Source organism: Dicentrarchus labrax, unplaced genomic scaffold, assembly GCF_905237075.1.
Source record: "Dicentrarchus labrax unplaced genomic scaffold, dlabrax2021, whole genome shotgun sequence".
NCBI lineage: Eukaryota > Metazoa > Chordata > Actinopteri > Moronidae > Dicentrarchus > Dicentrarchus labrax.
This window is the reverse complement of record NW_026136720.1, coordinates 2,807,894-2,822,460: the sequence shown is the minus strand read 5'-3', so window position 1 is coordinate 2,822,460 and position 14,567 is coordinate 2,807,894. Positions and strand designations below refer to the sequence as shown.

The 14,567-nt window shown below is 40.6% G+C and overlaps 2 protein-coding genes across 4 annotated transcripts in view; one reads left to right on the top strand and one right to left on the bottom strand.

Annotated features, from left to right (window-relative positions):
• lsp1a (lymphocyte specific protein 1 a) overlaps positions 1-9,372 on the top strand; it is a 29,850-nt gene extending 20,478 nt beyond the window's left edge. For all 3 annotated transcript variants that reach the window (XM_051381018.1, XM_051381017.1, XM_051381019.1), the window contains exons 8-13: positions 434-515; positions 1,597-1,737; positions 1,822-1,917; positions 2,668-2,754; positions 2,951-3,056; positions 8,827-9,372. In XM_051381018.1, the coding sequence (XP_051236978.1) occupies positions 434-515; positions 1,597-1,737; positions 1,822-1,917; positions 2,668-2,754; positions 2,951-3,056; positions 8,827-8,846 (532 nt within the window). In that variant the 3' untranslated portion in view covers positions 8,847-9,372. The remainder of the gene's footprint in view (positions 1-433; positions 516-1,596; positions 1,738-1,821; positions 1,918-2,667; positions 2,755-2,950; positions 3,057-8,826) is intronic.
• On the bottom strand, positions 3,295-12,464 carry prr33 (proline rich 33). Its single transcript, XM_051381006.1, has 3 exons — positions 12,333-12,464; positions 11,945-11,992; positions 3,295-8,500 (listed from the first exon to the last, which is right to left on the bottom strand). The coding sequence occupies exon 3, from the start codon at positions 8,483-8,485 to the stop codon at positions 5,321-5,323; it is 3,165 nt and encodes a 1,054-aa protein (XP_051236966.1). The 5' UTR covers positions 8,486-8,500; positions 11,945-11,992; positions 12,333-12,464; the 3' UTR covers positions 3,295-5,320.
• Positions 12,465-14,567: the final 2,103 nt, after the last annotated feature.

Here is a 14,567-nt window from a genome sequence, read left to right as displayed (position 1 = left end):
AGAATTAACTTTATTTTTGCACAACAAGTTTATTTTGGTTCAGAAACAATAAATATAAAATAGAAATTTACAATTAAAAAAAGTTAAAAATACCGTGTTAAATATCTGTTTATGTTCTCTGCATAAAGAATATCTGCAAAAACAATAATCCAAAGATTTGATGTGGAGACTTTAACATCAATATTTAAGAATCTAACTATATATTATTAAAATTACAAACATAAACAGTAACACAGATTTATTTAAATCCTAGTGAAGGAAAACAAAAACAGCAGGCTGAATTTAGGAGAAATTAAACACATATTTAATATACTTCCATAAAAATCATGACGTTTTTATTCACATTGTAATATTTGATATAAGATGATTGACAATATAAACTTAAAGTTAAATAAAGAAAGTAAATAATCTGGTTGTGTTTTGTTTTTATCAGTAACAGTTTTAAGAAGACGCAGCCGCTCGTCCTGCTGCCGAAGATCGACGATAAGATGGAGCAGTACGCCCACGCCGTGGAGGTCAGCACGCACACACACACACACACACACACACACACACACTAACACACCTGTGACTCATCCAGCTGTTCTCAGTCTGAGCACAGCGCCACCCGGAGGCTGCAGGGATCATTACAACCAACGGGTGGAACAACCTTTCTGAAGTTTGATCAGTTGTTTTGTCCAGAACCTTCAGTAAATAAAGAAACTGTCATTTTTACACAAACAGATGAGTTTTAGAGTTTAGGAATCAAAATGTGTTCAGGAAATGTGGAAATCAGCCTTAATACATCATGTATGTTAACATTCGTATATTCACATACTGATCAACTGTTCATATATACAGCACCTGGTATGGAGGTTTAAAGCTAATTTTTCTGTTCAAGAGCTCATCATGTACAGCAAAATTTAAATGTTAAAGTCTAGTTTCCACTTTCCTGTTTCAAATTTAAAGAAAATGTGTCAAAATGTTTTTTTCAGAAAATTAAAAAATCAGCTTTAATAAATTAGTTTACTTTTTTTTATAGTGTTATCCCAGTTTTCCCATAGCCAGTTGGCTAAGATTAAAATATTGTTTATTCACACATCGATTAACTTTATTCATATATAAATCGTTTATAAAAGTACAGAAGTCCAAAGATGCCAATTAGCCAATTATGTTTCTGATTGTGTGCACATGATGTACAGCAAAATGTTTCAGAAAATATTCTTAAGAGAAACTAATATATAGTCTGAAACAAGTTGAAATGTTCCTGCTGCGTCTGCTGTATTTTATCACTTTTTTAAAGAAAAATATGGAAGCCCTGAGATGGAAAATAAAAAAATCATAAACACAGGAGAGAAAACATATCACGGGATTTTTTTTTTCTCACTTGCCACTCAGGGCTTCCGTAGAAATTCTGTTTTTAGGTCTAGAAAGGAATTACATGATAAAATTTTAGATTTAATTCTAATTTTATCCTTAATATATAATAAGTTTTACACAACAGAAGTGTGTAGTTACTCTCTGTCCAATCAGAACATTATGAGGTTGTCATATGACCACATTACTGCACACTAACACACGATCGTTGTTGTTGTTGTTGTTGTTGTTGTGGTGCAGAACTCCCAGGAGGCCCGGACAGTGAAGGCATCACTGACCGACCTGCCCAGCTCGCCCGAGGTCGTAGCCTCCAAGAAGAACCTGTTTGAGGCCGGAGATGCCTGGAGCCACCAGAGTCCCGCCAAGGGAGCGACCTGCAAGGTGAGAACGCCTCCTCAGAGGGTTAAAGATATCCGACTGTGGCGATAAAATATCTGTTAACTGTTCGTACTTTCTCCGTATCAGGACACTGAGGGGTTGAAGGTGGGCGTGGCCAACCTGATCACTCAGTGGGTGAAGGGTCCGTCCGACGGCGGCAGGCTGTCGGCCGGCAGACCGGCAGTAAGTCACCAACGTTTGAATCTTAATGCCAAAATAAAACTCTCTAAAGTTTTTGTTTGGTTTTACAGAAACTATTTTATGTCCAATTAATGTTATTAAGAACTTACATTAGGAACCTGAAGTGTCTTGTGATGTGTTCAGGTGCAGCTTAAAAAAGTTAGTTATGTGAGGTTTCCCTCTTGTGGAGAAACAGGATACAACAATGAACAAAACAGCTTCTTCATTTTGCTGTGAAAAGTTTATCTTAATTTGAAAAATCTTAAATAAAGCGAAAAGATAATTAATAGAAAGAATTTTTAATTCTGAAAGTGTTTTTTATTGAGTTTATAATGTTTTTACATGTTGCTGCTTTGCAATAAAAGTTAATATTTTAAACTTTGTGAAAGCAAAGCTGCTTTCACAATGTGCTGGAACTATATCTTGACCGCAGTGTATCCATCCGCCCACTGTGGCGACACAGGAAGCTGCACACACATCAGACTGTTGTTCAACAAGAAATAGTTCCTGCACCTAACTCACCTTGAAACCACAAACAAACAAACAAACAAACAAACAAACAACGTGTTAATAAGTTAATTTTAGAGATGCTGATTGGTGCATTTATGAACTGGGTGGAGCCAAGCTAGCTGTTTCCCCTGCTTCCAGTCTTTATGCTAAGCTACGCTAACCGCCTCCTGATTGACTAAACAATTGTTACTTGTTCCTTTTAAAATTGACCCTGTTTGTATTGATTATCGATTGATTTGTCAGGATGTGAAGCCTGGAGATGTGATGCAGAAGAAGAACATGTGGGAGGAGATTGTGGACTCATCAGGGCGACCCGGACAAAGAACCAAAGTGAGCACAAACACAGATAAACCAGCTTAGCTACAGTTTGGTGGGTGTCGGTTGTTTGTAGACGCAAAGCAGACTCCATTTATAAGCTAACATGAACCATTATTATTGAAAACATATGAAATAGTGAAGTTAATAAAACAGCTTTTTACTGTAAAATGTGACAGGATGATTAAACTTTGTCTTTTTCTCTCTTCAGGGTTCAGCTGCCGGTAAAAAGTACAAATTTGTCATCACTGGTCACGGAAAATACGAGAAGATCCCCGTGGATGACGAGGACGGCGAGTTCACTAACGGAAAGTCTGGTAAGAAGAAAGAAAGTTTAATTTATACATTAAAATCCTTTAAAAAATAAATTTCTCCTTCTACCTTATTAAGAATTATGCAAATGTGTTTGTCACTTTAATGAAAGGAGGAAGTTGATCGAGGTTTTTTACTCGACTGTTATTGGAGCACAGAGCAAAAAAAGGGGCGGGGCTTAGGAAAGGCTCAGTTCCCTTTTCTCGTAAGTAAAGAGTGTTCAAACATTAGAAAACAATAAAGTCAAAGAGGGAAACTGCACATTTATTCTGAGAGTCACAGAAAATCTACATTTAATCCAGCACACGCATCACAAATCATTAGAAAGAACAATAGAAAACAAACATTCAGAAATAAAACTAGAAGAATAAAGTTTGGATTGGCTGTTTGTGTCTCTCGACCTTTGACCCCACGGTTCACTACCCCACCGTCCTCCATCATGGCGGACGCTGCTCTTCATTGTTCTTCTCTAACAACTTACAGAAGCTTTTAGCTCAGCGGCCATCTTGAAGTCACAATGAAATCAAACATTTCGTTATTGTTATTATTAATGTCAGATTGGATTCCCCTTGAAATCAATGAAACGACGCGTTAGAAATACTAAAGCTTCATGACTTCTTGACTCGAGTTCATTGCTGTTGCTTTAACTTGTTTAAGCTCAACCGTAGCTATTAAAATAGTGCACATTAGTAATCAGATGTAACTAGCTACCTAATAACATTAGTTATTAGATAAACGGTTAAAAGATAAAGGTGGCATATATACAGTCACATCTTAAGTTAGCTAATGTTAGCAAAACTAGATTAAGATGTGACTATATATATATATATTTAGCTTATATCTTTTAACCATCTTCAAAATGTGGTTGTCTTTTAAACACAGATTAGCGTAGCATGTAGCATATCTAAGTACAGGAAAGGAGGAAGTTGCCCGAGGTTCCAAAAAGGGGCGGGACTCTTTATGTTGTACGTACAACCCGATCTCACTCCCAACTCGTCAAATACTGCAGCTTGTGTCAGTATTTTACTCTCCGCCTCCGAATCCCAAATGTAACGCTGTAGGTTTCCCTCAGGCGCCACTTCTGGACGCGCCCGCCGTCAAAGTCATGTGACGTAGAATAAATATAGAGAGGAAAGATGGTGGAATGAATGTTTGTGTCCCGTTTGAGACCAAAAACGTGTTTGAAGTGTGTTCACGTACGTTACATAAGATACATTTCATACTAAAGTTACGTGTCAGGTACGTAATTGACGACCTTTTCCTGATCCTAAGCAAGCAGGTAAACTTAACGAAACCACACAGTTTTTGTTATTGGTGACTTAACCGAACATGTTATTGTTGCTAACTTGACCGCAGAGCTCTGTGCGTCCAGAAATTACGCCTGAGGGAAACTTACAGCGTCTTACGAAAGGACGAAAAGAGGCTTTCAAATTGACTGAAACTCAATATTAGGAAGATCTGATGGGTGTTTTCCCTTTAATTGAAATGAATATGCTCTTAAAATGTTGTTTCGTTGTGACTTTAAGACGGTTCAATCACAAAACACGAACCATCTACAGCCTAAAAAGATCCTGTTACACTCTACGTTACACATCCATTATCTAGTGAGAGGTCTCACCCTGAGGCAAGTAGCACCATTTTGAATAGAACTGGATATTTGAATGATTGTCACATAAGAGAAACAGAATTTTCACATGTGATTTGTCTTAAAATCATTAAGTTTTTCAATTCTGTCCATAAAAATACAGATATTTGTATGAAATATCTGTAAATTATCCACTAGAAGCAACTTTCAAGCATAAATAACTAAATCTAAATAATAACAATCACAGTCTCGGTTTCACAGACAGATTTCCTTTACAAGAACCAAATGTTTTAAACTCTATATTTAATCTATATTTATTGTGAACATGTGCTGAAAGGAACAAATGAGAAGCTCCGAAATTACTTAAAACATAAACGCTTTAATCCGATGTGACGATCTGAATGACTTTAAGACAAATGTAACTCTCTTGCTTTTCCAGCTAAATCCACAAATACAAACATCCAGACAACCAGTCACGCAAAAGAAAAGCAACACAAAGCTTTTTGTCAAGTATAAAGTTCAAGCCGAGTTTTCTACATTTGTTAAACACAGAGACTAAGAATCCAGACCTGTACATTATTTCTGTTGCTAAGATTTCTACACCTGTACATTAAACATATAGTCATAACTTTTTTTTCTTTACATTTTCGTCTTGGCACTTTATATTATATATATTATAGTAGCTTAAGTAGCAGTGAACCCCCTTGCCTTTCTGTTAAAGTCTTTTGGTTCCTCTTCTTTACCTTTCCGCCCAATCAGACCCATTTCAAAAACTGTTGATATTTTCGTCACCGGCCTCGAGGCTGCCTCTTTGAGCCTTTTCGCGTCAAACTTTGGACTAAAGAGCAGCACCGGCAGCCGGAACGCAAACGAAGGTATCTCTTTCATCTCGTCTATCGTCTCTTCCTTCTTCTCCACCTCGCTTTTGTTTAACTCGATCTGGTGCATGATGTTCTCTTTGGTGGAGAACATCTGGAAGAGGACGGCGTCCCACATTTTCGTTGCCTTGGGAGCGTCTTTGGTTTGGTTCTCGTCCGTAAGAGCGTCAGGAGCGTCGCTGGCCTTCTCATCTGCCTTTTTCACCTCGCTCTGGTCCTGCTCGGTGGCCTCCTTCTGAGAGCCAATCTCTGGAAACTTGGGCTCCTCCTGTTCCACCACCATGTGCTTCTTGAGTCGGGACCAACCGCTCAATTTAGATTTCATCCCTTTCGGCTTTTGCATGGCTTTAAGAAGTGGCTCGGCTGCTGGTAGGGATTCATCACCTTCCTTTTTTTGAGGTGCAGGTTTGTCTTTTCCTTTGTCTTCACTTCCTGTTGACTCAACAGCAGAAGCCTTAACAGGCAAAGCAGGCGCTGCGGTGGTTGTCTTTGAGGCTTCGGCTTTAGTCTTGGTGGCAGCTGCAGGTTTCACCAGCTCTTTTTGATCTGACACCACAGCTGATTTCTGCTCGGCAGTCTGGACTTTGTCTTTGCCTAAAAGTTTTCTCACTGACTTCAAAGGATCCTGGTCGTCACCTTTGGGCAGAGGATGTTTGACTTCAGGAGTTTTCGTCTTTGGTTTGGCGACTTCTTGAACCTTAGTTTCAACCTTCTGTTTCTCAGGAGCTTTCACCACCGCTGTTGGAGGTTTAACCTTTGGTGTTTCTCGAATCACAGTTTTATCTTGTTTTGCTGCAACCTGACTGGAGACCGTCTCTTGTGTTCCTGGGGTGTCAGATGCTTGCGAAACAATAATAATCGGGATCGAGGGCATGGAGGCAACTTTCATATCTCTCAGCTGGGGTTTATCAATGTCTTTGAGGGTTTCTTTGACTTTGGACACCTCTGCTGTAGATTCCCCCTTCGCAGACGGTTCTTGGATGGGTGTTTTACATTCTGCTGATTCCTCTTTTGCAACCTCTTCTTCAGTTTGCGTCTTAGAACTGATGACACCAAATGCTGGAGAGAACGTTTTGATTCCACCATAAGCAGCATATTCAGCCGGTGTCAATCCGCGGTAGCCAGACTTTGGTTTTTGAGCCACCTTGGTTGGAGTTTTAGGTCTCTGAAAGGCTACAGGTGATACACCAGAAGGCGATGTCCCATATGTTGGTGTCTTTGGTCTTTTATAGCCAGGTGATGTGGTCATAAGTCTGGATGCCTCGTATGTTGGAGTCTTAGGCCTCTGATAGTCGTGAGAAGTCACTGCTGGTGGCTCAATTGTAGGAGCTTTGGAGAGCCTTTGAGAACCAGCTGGAGTAGTTGGGATCTTTTCTCTTGTCAGATCAGGCTCTGATTTTGACTTTGCAATACTTTTTTGGACTGGTTTAGCTGCCGGCGTCAAGTCTAAATGAATGTCCCCATTCGGTATTGCCTCAGTAGGCTTCGGGTGAGTAGCCGTCACACTTTGTGGAACAGAGGAACTGCTCACAGGAGAAACTGTTTTGGGCGTTCTAGACCTCTCTGGCTCGACTGTGATTGGCGATACCGCAAACAAGAGAGGATTGGGTCTTGAGATTTCAAACACGGGCGTAGCAGCCCGACCCTTATTGTAGCCCGGAGTTCTAGGCCGTCCTGCTGAAGCTCTTGATTGGAACTCATAAGTTGGTGTTTTAACTCTGAATTCAGATGTTGGAGTAGCTCTTTTAACTTCAGATGTTGGAGTAGCTCTTTTAACTTCAGATGTTGGAGTTGCTCTTTTGACTTCAGATGTTGGAGTTGCTCTTTTGACTTCAGATGTTGGAGTAGCTCTTTTGACTTCAGATGTTGGAGTTGCTCTTTTGACTTCAGATGTTGGAGTAGCTCTTTTGACTTCAGATGTTGGAGTTGCTCTTTTGACTTCAGGTGTTGGAGTAGCTCTTTTGACTTCAGATGCAGGAGTTGCGATTGCATTTATCTCTGCAGTTGGTGTAGTGCCTCTTTTAGGTTCTAAAGTCGGTGTTCTTCTCTGGCGATCTGTGCCCAACAAAGGAGTCAGATCTTGTTTCGTTTCTGTTGATGTTTTACTTTGAGGCGCTGTGCTGCCGATCGCAGTTAATCCAGCCGAGTCATACACCGGTGGTGTCCTTGACGTCTCGTAGTACGATGTGCTCGCCGTGTACATCCTAATCTGAGGGACGTCAAACATCGGTCTGGGCGATCTTGAACGTTCGGTTGCTTTGAATGTTGGACGTGGACTTTTGGATTTGACAAGCGGAGTCAACACTGTAAGAGGACGAATCAAAGCTTGCCCCCCAGGTGCTTGATAAGGAGTCAAACCTGGACTGTGTTTTGGCTGTGGGGTCGATTCAGCACCTGCAGAAGGTCCTTCAGCAAATGTGCTAAATGCTGGCTTTTTCACCTCAGCAGCTGGTACTGTTGCCTCAGATATTTTGGGTACCGCCAGCTGCGTGACTGGCCCCTGAGCTGGTGAGCCTCCAGAAAGGTGGGCCTGTGCAGAATATGAAGAAATCGTGGTGACGTGCTGCGAGTAGGAGTACGACGGCATCGCCACCGTCTGAGGTGAGAACCTCGATGCTCTGCCATAAGCTGCACGCTGCGGGTAAGGGGACGCCACATGTTGATAAAGCGGCCTGACGGTGAACCGTGAAGGCTGGTGGACACTGTAGAGGCTGAACGGTGTCTCTGGAGTCCTTGGAGGGGTTGAGTGGTCGCTGTGCTCGAGGTCAGGGCTTGCTTCGTTCACAGGGGAAAGGCTGGAGCGGAAAAGTGCAGCGGACTGTGACGCCTGAGCAGAGGCTTTTTTCTTGGCGCTCCTCTTGAGGAGTTTCTGAAGTCGAACGTTGTCCTTTCCGGGCTTGGGCAGCAGGGGTGGGCGGTACTGCTGGGAGAGCAGGCCCGGCTGGGTGACGGCTCCGTAAGCGACAGCCATGAGCGCTTCAGCACCCTGTGGAGAAAAATAAATAAATGAAAGTTCAGAAAAGGAAAATAGCAAGTCGGGATCAAAGTAGTATGAAAAGTCACTTAAACTCCATCTTTGTTCACTATATCTCAGCTTTTCTTCCACATCATACATCCCTGAATAATACCATTACAGATCTAACAGATCTTTCACTCGTTCTCTTTGACGATTTATCAGGGCGTCGCGTTTATCTTAAAATATAGTACGATGATCTCCTGATATTGGTTTCAGTTCATCCGAAATAAAAAGTCTCAAATTTAAGTGGATGGACTTTATTATGTGTATCTTTAACATTTTCATGTCTTTTGCAGATTTATATGACGATTACTGAGGAGGTCATCGTCTCTTCTTCATCTCACAAAAACATCATAAGGACATCGAACAGAAGCAGCAGTTACAAACTTAATATTTCAGCTCAAGTCCAACAAATTTCATCATCAAATCTCTGCTTTTTATTCCCCGACATTGTTTCTTTTATTGTGTATATATCTGACTGTGAGCTGTTTAATGTTTAATGTACTCTCCTCCTCCTGCAGTATTTAGGTGAATCATTCATAATGTGGTTGATCTTTGATGGTTGATGGTGTGTAGGGAAAGTTTACAATCATGTAGAATTAATGGTTTATGTGACATTATCTGTTCTGCACTTGGCTGAAGATCTGACAGTTAACGTGTGAACGCTGAGTTTATCCAAGATGTACCTAAAAGTCTCAACAACCTGATCTATACAATCAAATCCTTTACGTCTATCAGCTCTGTATCTGTACTACTGTTTCACCTTTAATATCCATTTACTGAGATTCCTGATTGTATGTGTTTATAACCCCTTTTCTTAAATAAATTAAAATAATTTTCTACTTCTGCAGTGCCCTTTTATTTCATTCCTCGTGATTCAAAGTCCCTAGATCAGTGGTTATCAACCTCTTTCCTTTAGGGAACTGGCTATATTTTATAGATATTTTATATTATATTCAGTGGATAACAATAAAGGACAATGAACCCAAACATTGAACACAATAACTGAAGTTTAAGAGGTGGTTTTAAAGCAGTTAGAAAACCCCACACGGATATAATGGAGCTTTTTATAAATCATCCAGCTGAACTCTTCCTGGATGATGTTACCACCTCACAGCTGATCCTGGAAACTCTGACTTGGCCTAATTTTAGTTTGGAGGCAGAGAAGAGGCTGAGCCAATCACCTGCTTCCCTTTTTTAAGACTCCTGGCATTTTACAGGCTGCATCACTTTCCCCTAAAAAACAATAAATCAGAACGCTGTGGATGCGGATCAGACGAAGCCTCTGAAGCTTCAGACCAGTCTATAAACACTGGATACAGATGATTTCATGTTGGCAGCTTTCTCTGTCTTTACAGCTGTTGTGGTTAACAAATGCAAAGTTTAAAGGTTCAATTATGATCCATGCTCAACATGTAAATGATATTTACACAAATCTGTACAAAAAAATACAGTTTAAGGGCTAATTTTGGCAAGAAAATGTCTATTTGTGACTTTATAAACCTTATTATTATGTGTTAATATTATTACTTTGCTTATTACTCCCTGCCAACAGCAATTAATTCAATTCAATTTTTAAAATTTTATTTGTATAGCGCCAATTCATAACAGAAGTTATCTCAGGACACTTTTCAAATAGAGCAGGTCTAGACCGAACTCTTTATAACATTATTTACACTACTAGTTATATTACTCTACTGCTACTCCTCACAAAATTGGTAATTGTGTCCTTTCCCTCCAAAATTTCCATCAAACAATGAATGTTTTAATTCTATTTCATTTTATTTATCTATTTTTTATTTTAATTTTATTTCTATGGTTTTTAGTCTGCTCTTATTATTGTATTATGTATTTATTATTTTTTATATTTATTTATATTTTGTGTATCACAGCTGTTATTCTGTTATTATTATTATTATTATTATTATTATTATTATTATTATATCTTCCAAGCTAGTGATTGGATTGGATTGTTGAATTTTAGGTCAGTTGGTCAGTAACTGTTATATTATTACTCAAATAGTAATTAGTTACATTGCTTGTTACTCACATTTGAGCGCGATGCTACAGGAAAGCTCATTAAACTCAAAAGCGTTCATCCTCTGAGGAGCTGGAATATGATTATAAAGATTTTATTTTGAAGTATAAGTGGAATATTTGTCCCTAATGATGGAAAGAGTCAACAAAAATCATTAGGATTCATCCTCTGGGGACCTTGAACGTCCACAACAAACACGATTGTGGCTCAAGAGTCTGAAACGGCGAGATTATTATTATTTTTTCTAGTTGTTTCATATTAATTTGAACTTCCCTTCAGATACAATTAAAAAAATCATTTTGTTTGGCGGATGTCAATAATGCCTGAAAACGGTTCACTGCGACAAACAAAGATGATATAAAACGATGATATAAACATGAATAGAAACTCCTGTTTGCAGTATGATGTTAATTATGGTAATATTCTGCTTTCTTTAAGGTTCAAGCGTTAAAGCCCGAAGCCAATTTGTGACCTCTACTCTAGAGTCAAGCTCAAAATCAGCCGAATCCATAAATATTAAGTATTTGGTGAAATATGTCACTTTGGATTAAAGTGACCGATACCTCCTTCCTCCTTTGAATCCCGAACCCGTCACATATCACCTTGTTGTGTTATTTTGGAACCGTGTGAGCTTTACAGGCTAAACTTTGCAGTGCAACTTTTGTCAAGTCAGGATCCTCTCGTGTCCCTTCCCACATAAATAACACGCATATAGACAAGTATATATATCTGCTAAGGGTGAAAGTGAACGCACAGCATGTGACCTCATGACATCACAGCCCCATGACATCGGATATTGACTCCGAGAATACCCCAAATCGCACGAGAGGAAAAGAATTTAGCACTAAAAGATGGATTAAAGTTTATTTTTTATTACCCAAAAAAGGTTATTTATTTAAAAATAACTGCATAGGCGACATTTGTGGCTTCAATTAGAACTTAAAATAAGAGTCGGATAAGTTTATGATGAGAGAGGATCCCTGACATCTGTGCAAAACCAACTGTTTAATATCCTCAGTTTACTATGTGTGTCACCTCAGTGAAATGTAGGCCAGAGCTGGTTGTGTTATAAAGCCTCCTTCCCTCCCTCCCCCATCCAACACCCATCCCTCCCCCCCTGAACCTGCTGCCTGCCTGACACATGAGAGCTTGCTCCTCCTTTTAAGGCTCTGGTAGGTTCGGTATTTGGAGCGCCTTCAGGATGCAAGTTCATAAGAGGAAAGGGTAATAATAGCAGTGTAATAAAAACCAAGCAGGTTCCACAATGGCCTCCTTAAGTAAATGAATCCACCCCAAAAAAGTCATTGAGCTGCAGTGAAGTTCGCACACAAACACACAGCAAACAGTGAGATTAGATGGAATAAGAAGGAACATACCAGGTAGTAACTTGTTGCTGATGGTCAAAGCACTCCAGGCGGGTTCCCCTACACAGAACAGGAGAGAACATCGATTCATTATCAAACTTTATTCGACAGAGAACTCAAATGTGATCTTTTAGTATTGCCTCATTGCAGATAAATGACAGGGCAGAGTGTGTTTTGAAAGCCGCAGAGAGTAGAATCAGTGCGAGGCTAACACTTAGCTGGTGCTTTAATGCTGCACTCAGAAACAGCAACCCCACCTTGAGCTTTCCAAACAAACTGATCTCTGGCTGCCCAACGTTTGGGGGGTTCTGCATTCGACAGCAGCTGCCTCCCTGACGCCGCTGCCAGCTTCCCCTGCGCTCTATCTGGAGAATAAAAGGTGTAATTATGGCGTGTTTACCTGTGTGACTGCTGCTCGGGGGGCGGCCGGCCGGCTGCTGCCTGCTTGTCCCAGCCCGGAGTGTCAGAGCGGCAGGTTCATGTTGAGCCCAACTCGACCCCCCTTCCTACAAATGGAAGGAACAGACGCCATGGCAGTCCAAAAATAAATCCTGAGCCCTGTGAGCTGCTCCGAGTGACAGCAGCGTCGTCGTGACAGCAGAGCGAGACGCAGCGCGGAGAGGCCACGGCACCTTAGGTTTCACCACCTCACGGCTCTAAACGTGGGGTCCGAGGGCCACCCAGGGGTCCTTCAAAGATGTGCTAGCGAGCCGGCAGGGGGCTCCACAAAAATGAGATCTGGTTTAATTTTAATTCTGTAGGGGATTTGAGACTTTTAAAGGGTTCCCACTCTTTAGGGGTCTTTCAAAGAGGTCCAAGGACATTGATCTGGGTTCTTGGTGGCACTCTTAGGTGCCACTAACAGGGAACCGGCTAAATTCTGGTTCAGGCAGCAAGTTTTGATCCGTTCGGAGCATTATGACTTCATTTGTTCAGAACCCTAAAAGGTTGTTTCCAGCTGGAACCACAAAATAGCAGGTTTTCCTTGGGACCCAACATTTTAAATACTCCTGGTGTTCATGGGTTCTTCAAAGAGTTCCAACAATATTTATCTGGGTTCTTGGTGGTGCAGACAGGGAAGCAGCTACATTCTGGTTCAGGCACCAAGTTTTGAACCGTTACGACTATTTCGACCAAAGATAATTTAGTTTGGAACCCGAAAAGGTGGTTTTCAGCTGGAACCATAAAATATCCGTTTCTCCTTTGGAACGAAAGTGGGTGTGTCATATTCATATATTCATATATTATATTAATATATTGTGCAACACCCTCTCCTGGTAATGAATCTGATTTCAATGGTTCCACTCAAACCTGCTGGAAACGAAGGCAGGTTCGCTAGATAGTAAAGTTTGAAGAATCCTGAAATCTGTTTACGTCTAAGTCCGATATGACCCGAAAGCAGCATAAAGGTCATGAACAGGCTCCTCAGTATCCTTTAGAGCAGTGGTAGAGTCTAAGACCCCCAAAATGATGCACATCAGACCAGATAAGATTTGATAAGATGTGGTCTCAGGGCTAATCAGTCTGATAATATCTAGTTATTCCATACAGTAAATGTATATAGTGACGATTATGAACTCTATGAACAGAATACTCAATCTTACACACTCTCTCATTGGGATAACCCCCCAGAACCCCCTCTAGGACCCCAGGTTTTGTTTTTGGAGGGGAGATTAAAAAAATTCAAGACTTTAAGCTCTTGTGGGGTTTTCAGGGTTCATCGGGGGTGTCCTGATGTCATATTAAAGTCATAATTATGACTTTTTGACTTCTAAATTACCTTCACATCAACATCGAAGTGGTAAATACACCTAAAAGGTCTAATATATCCATCCTGGCACTTAATATCTAAACAAATATGGATGCTTGACATCAGCCAAAATCCATTGTTTGTGCATTTAAACCCACATTTAAAGGTGAAACCTTGTGGTACTCATGCTCTTATTCTTTGGGGTAGTCGTAGAATATTTGTGGGGACTCTATGGGTTCTTCGTGAGGTTCTAGGGTTCCTTAAGGCAGTTTCAGAGGTGCTCATTAAACTAATTTGTCACTAGAAACATCCTTATTTGAACTGAACTGTCTATGGCACCCAGTGATCCAAGATCCAGGAATCTTTATGAGATGTTGTAAAGGCATTGTGGGATTGAAGGGGTTCTTTAGGGGGGATTCAGAGGTGGGTCTGGCTTTCCAGAAGTCTTTGAAGGTCTTTATGAGGAGTCCTTGAGAGAGTTCCAGGGCATCCTTAAGAGGGTGTACGTAACCCTTGAAAGAAGAACCAGAACCAGGGTGCTGGTAGTTGTCAGTAGTCCCTTTTGTTCTATATGTCCTTGTAGGGGGGGTTATGTGGTCCTTGAGATGTTCCAGCAGATCTACAAAGTGTTTTAGAGATACATCATGGGATTATAGGGATCTATGGGGGTTCTGAATGACCCTTTATGAGGTCACTGACAATATGTCCTGTGCTTAGATGGGGTTTTACAAGTGTTTCTGGAGGTCCCAAGAGATAGTTGGGCTTAGTGTGATTCAGGAGAGCTTTTAGGAAGTCTTGAGGGAGTTTCAGGTCTACTCAAGAGGATTTTAGGGGTCATTTATCGGGTTAAATGGTGTCACAGCAGGTTTGAATAGTTTCTGATGG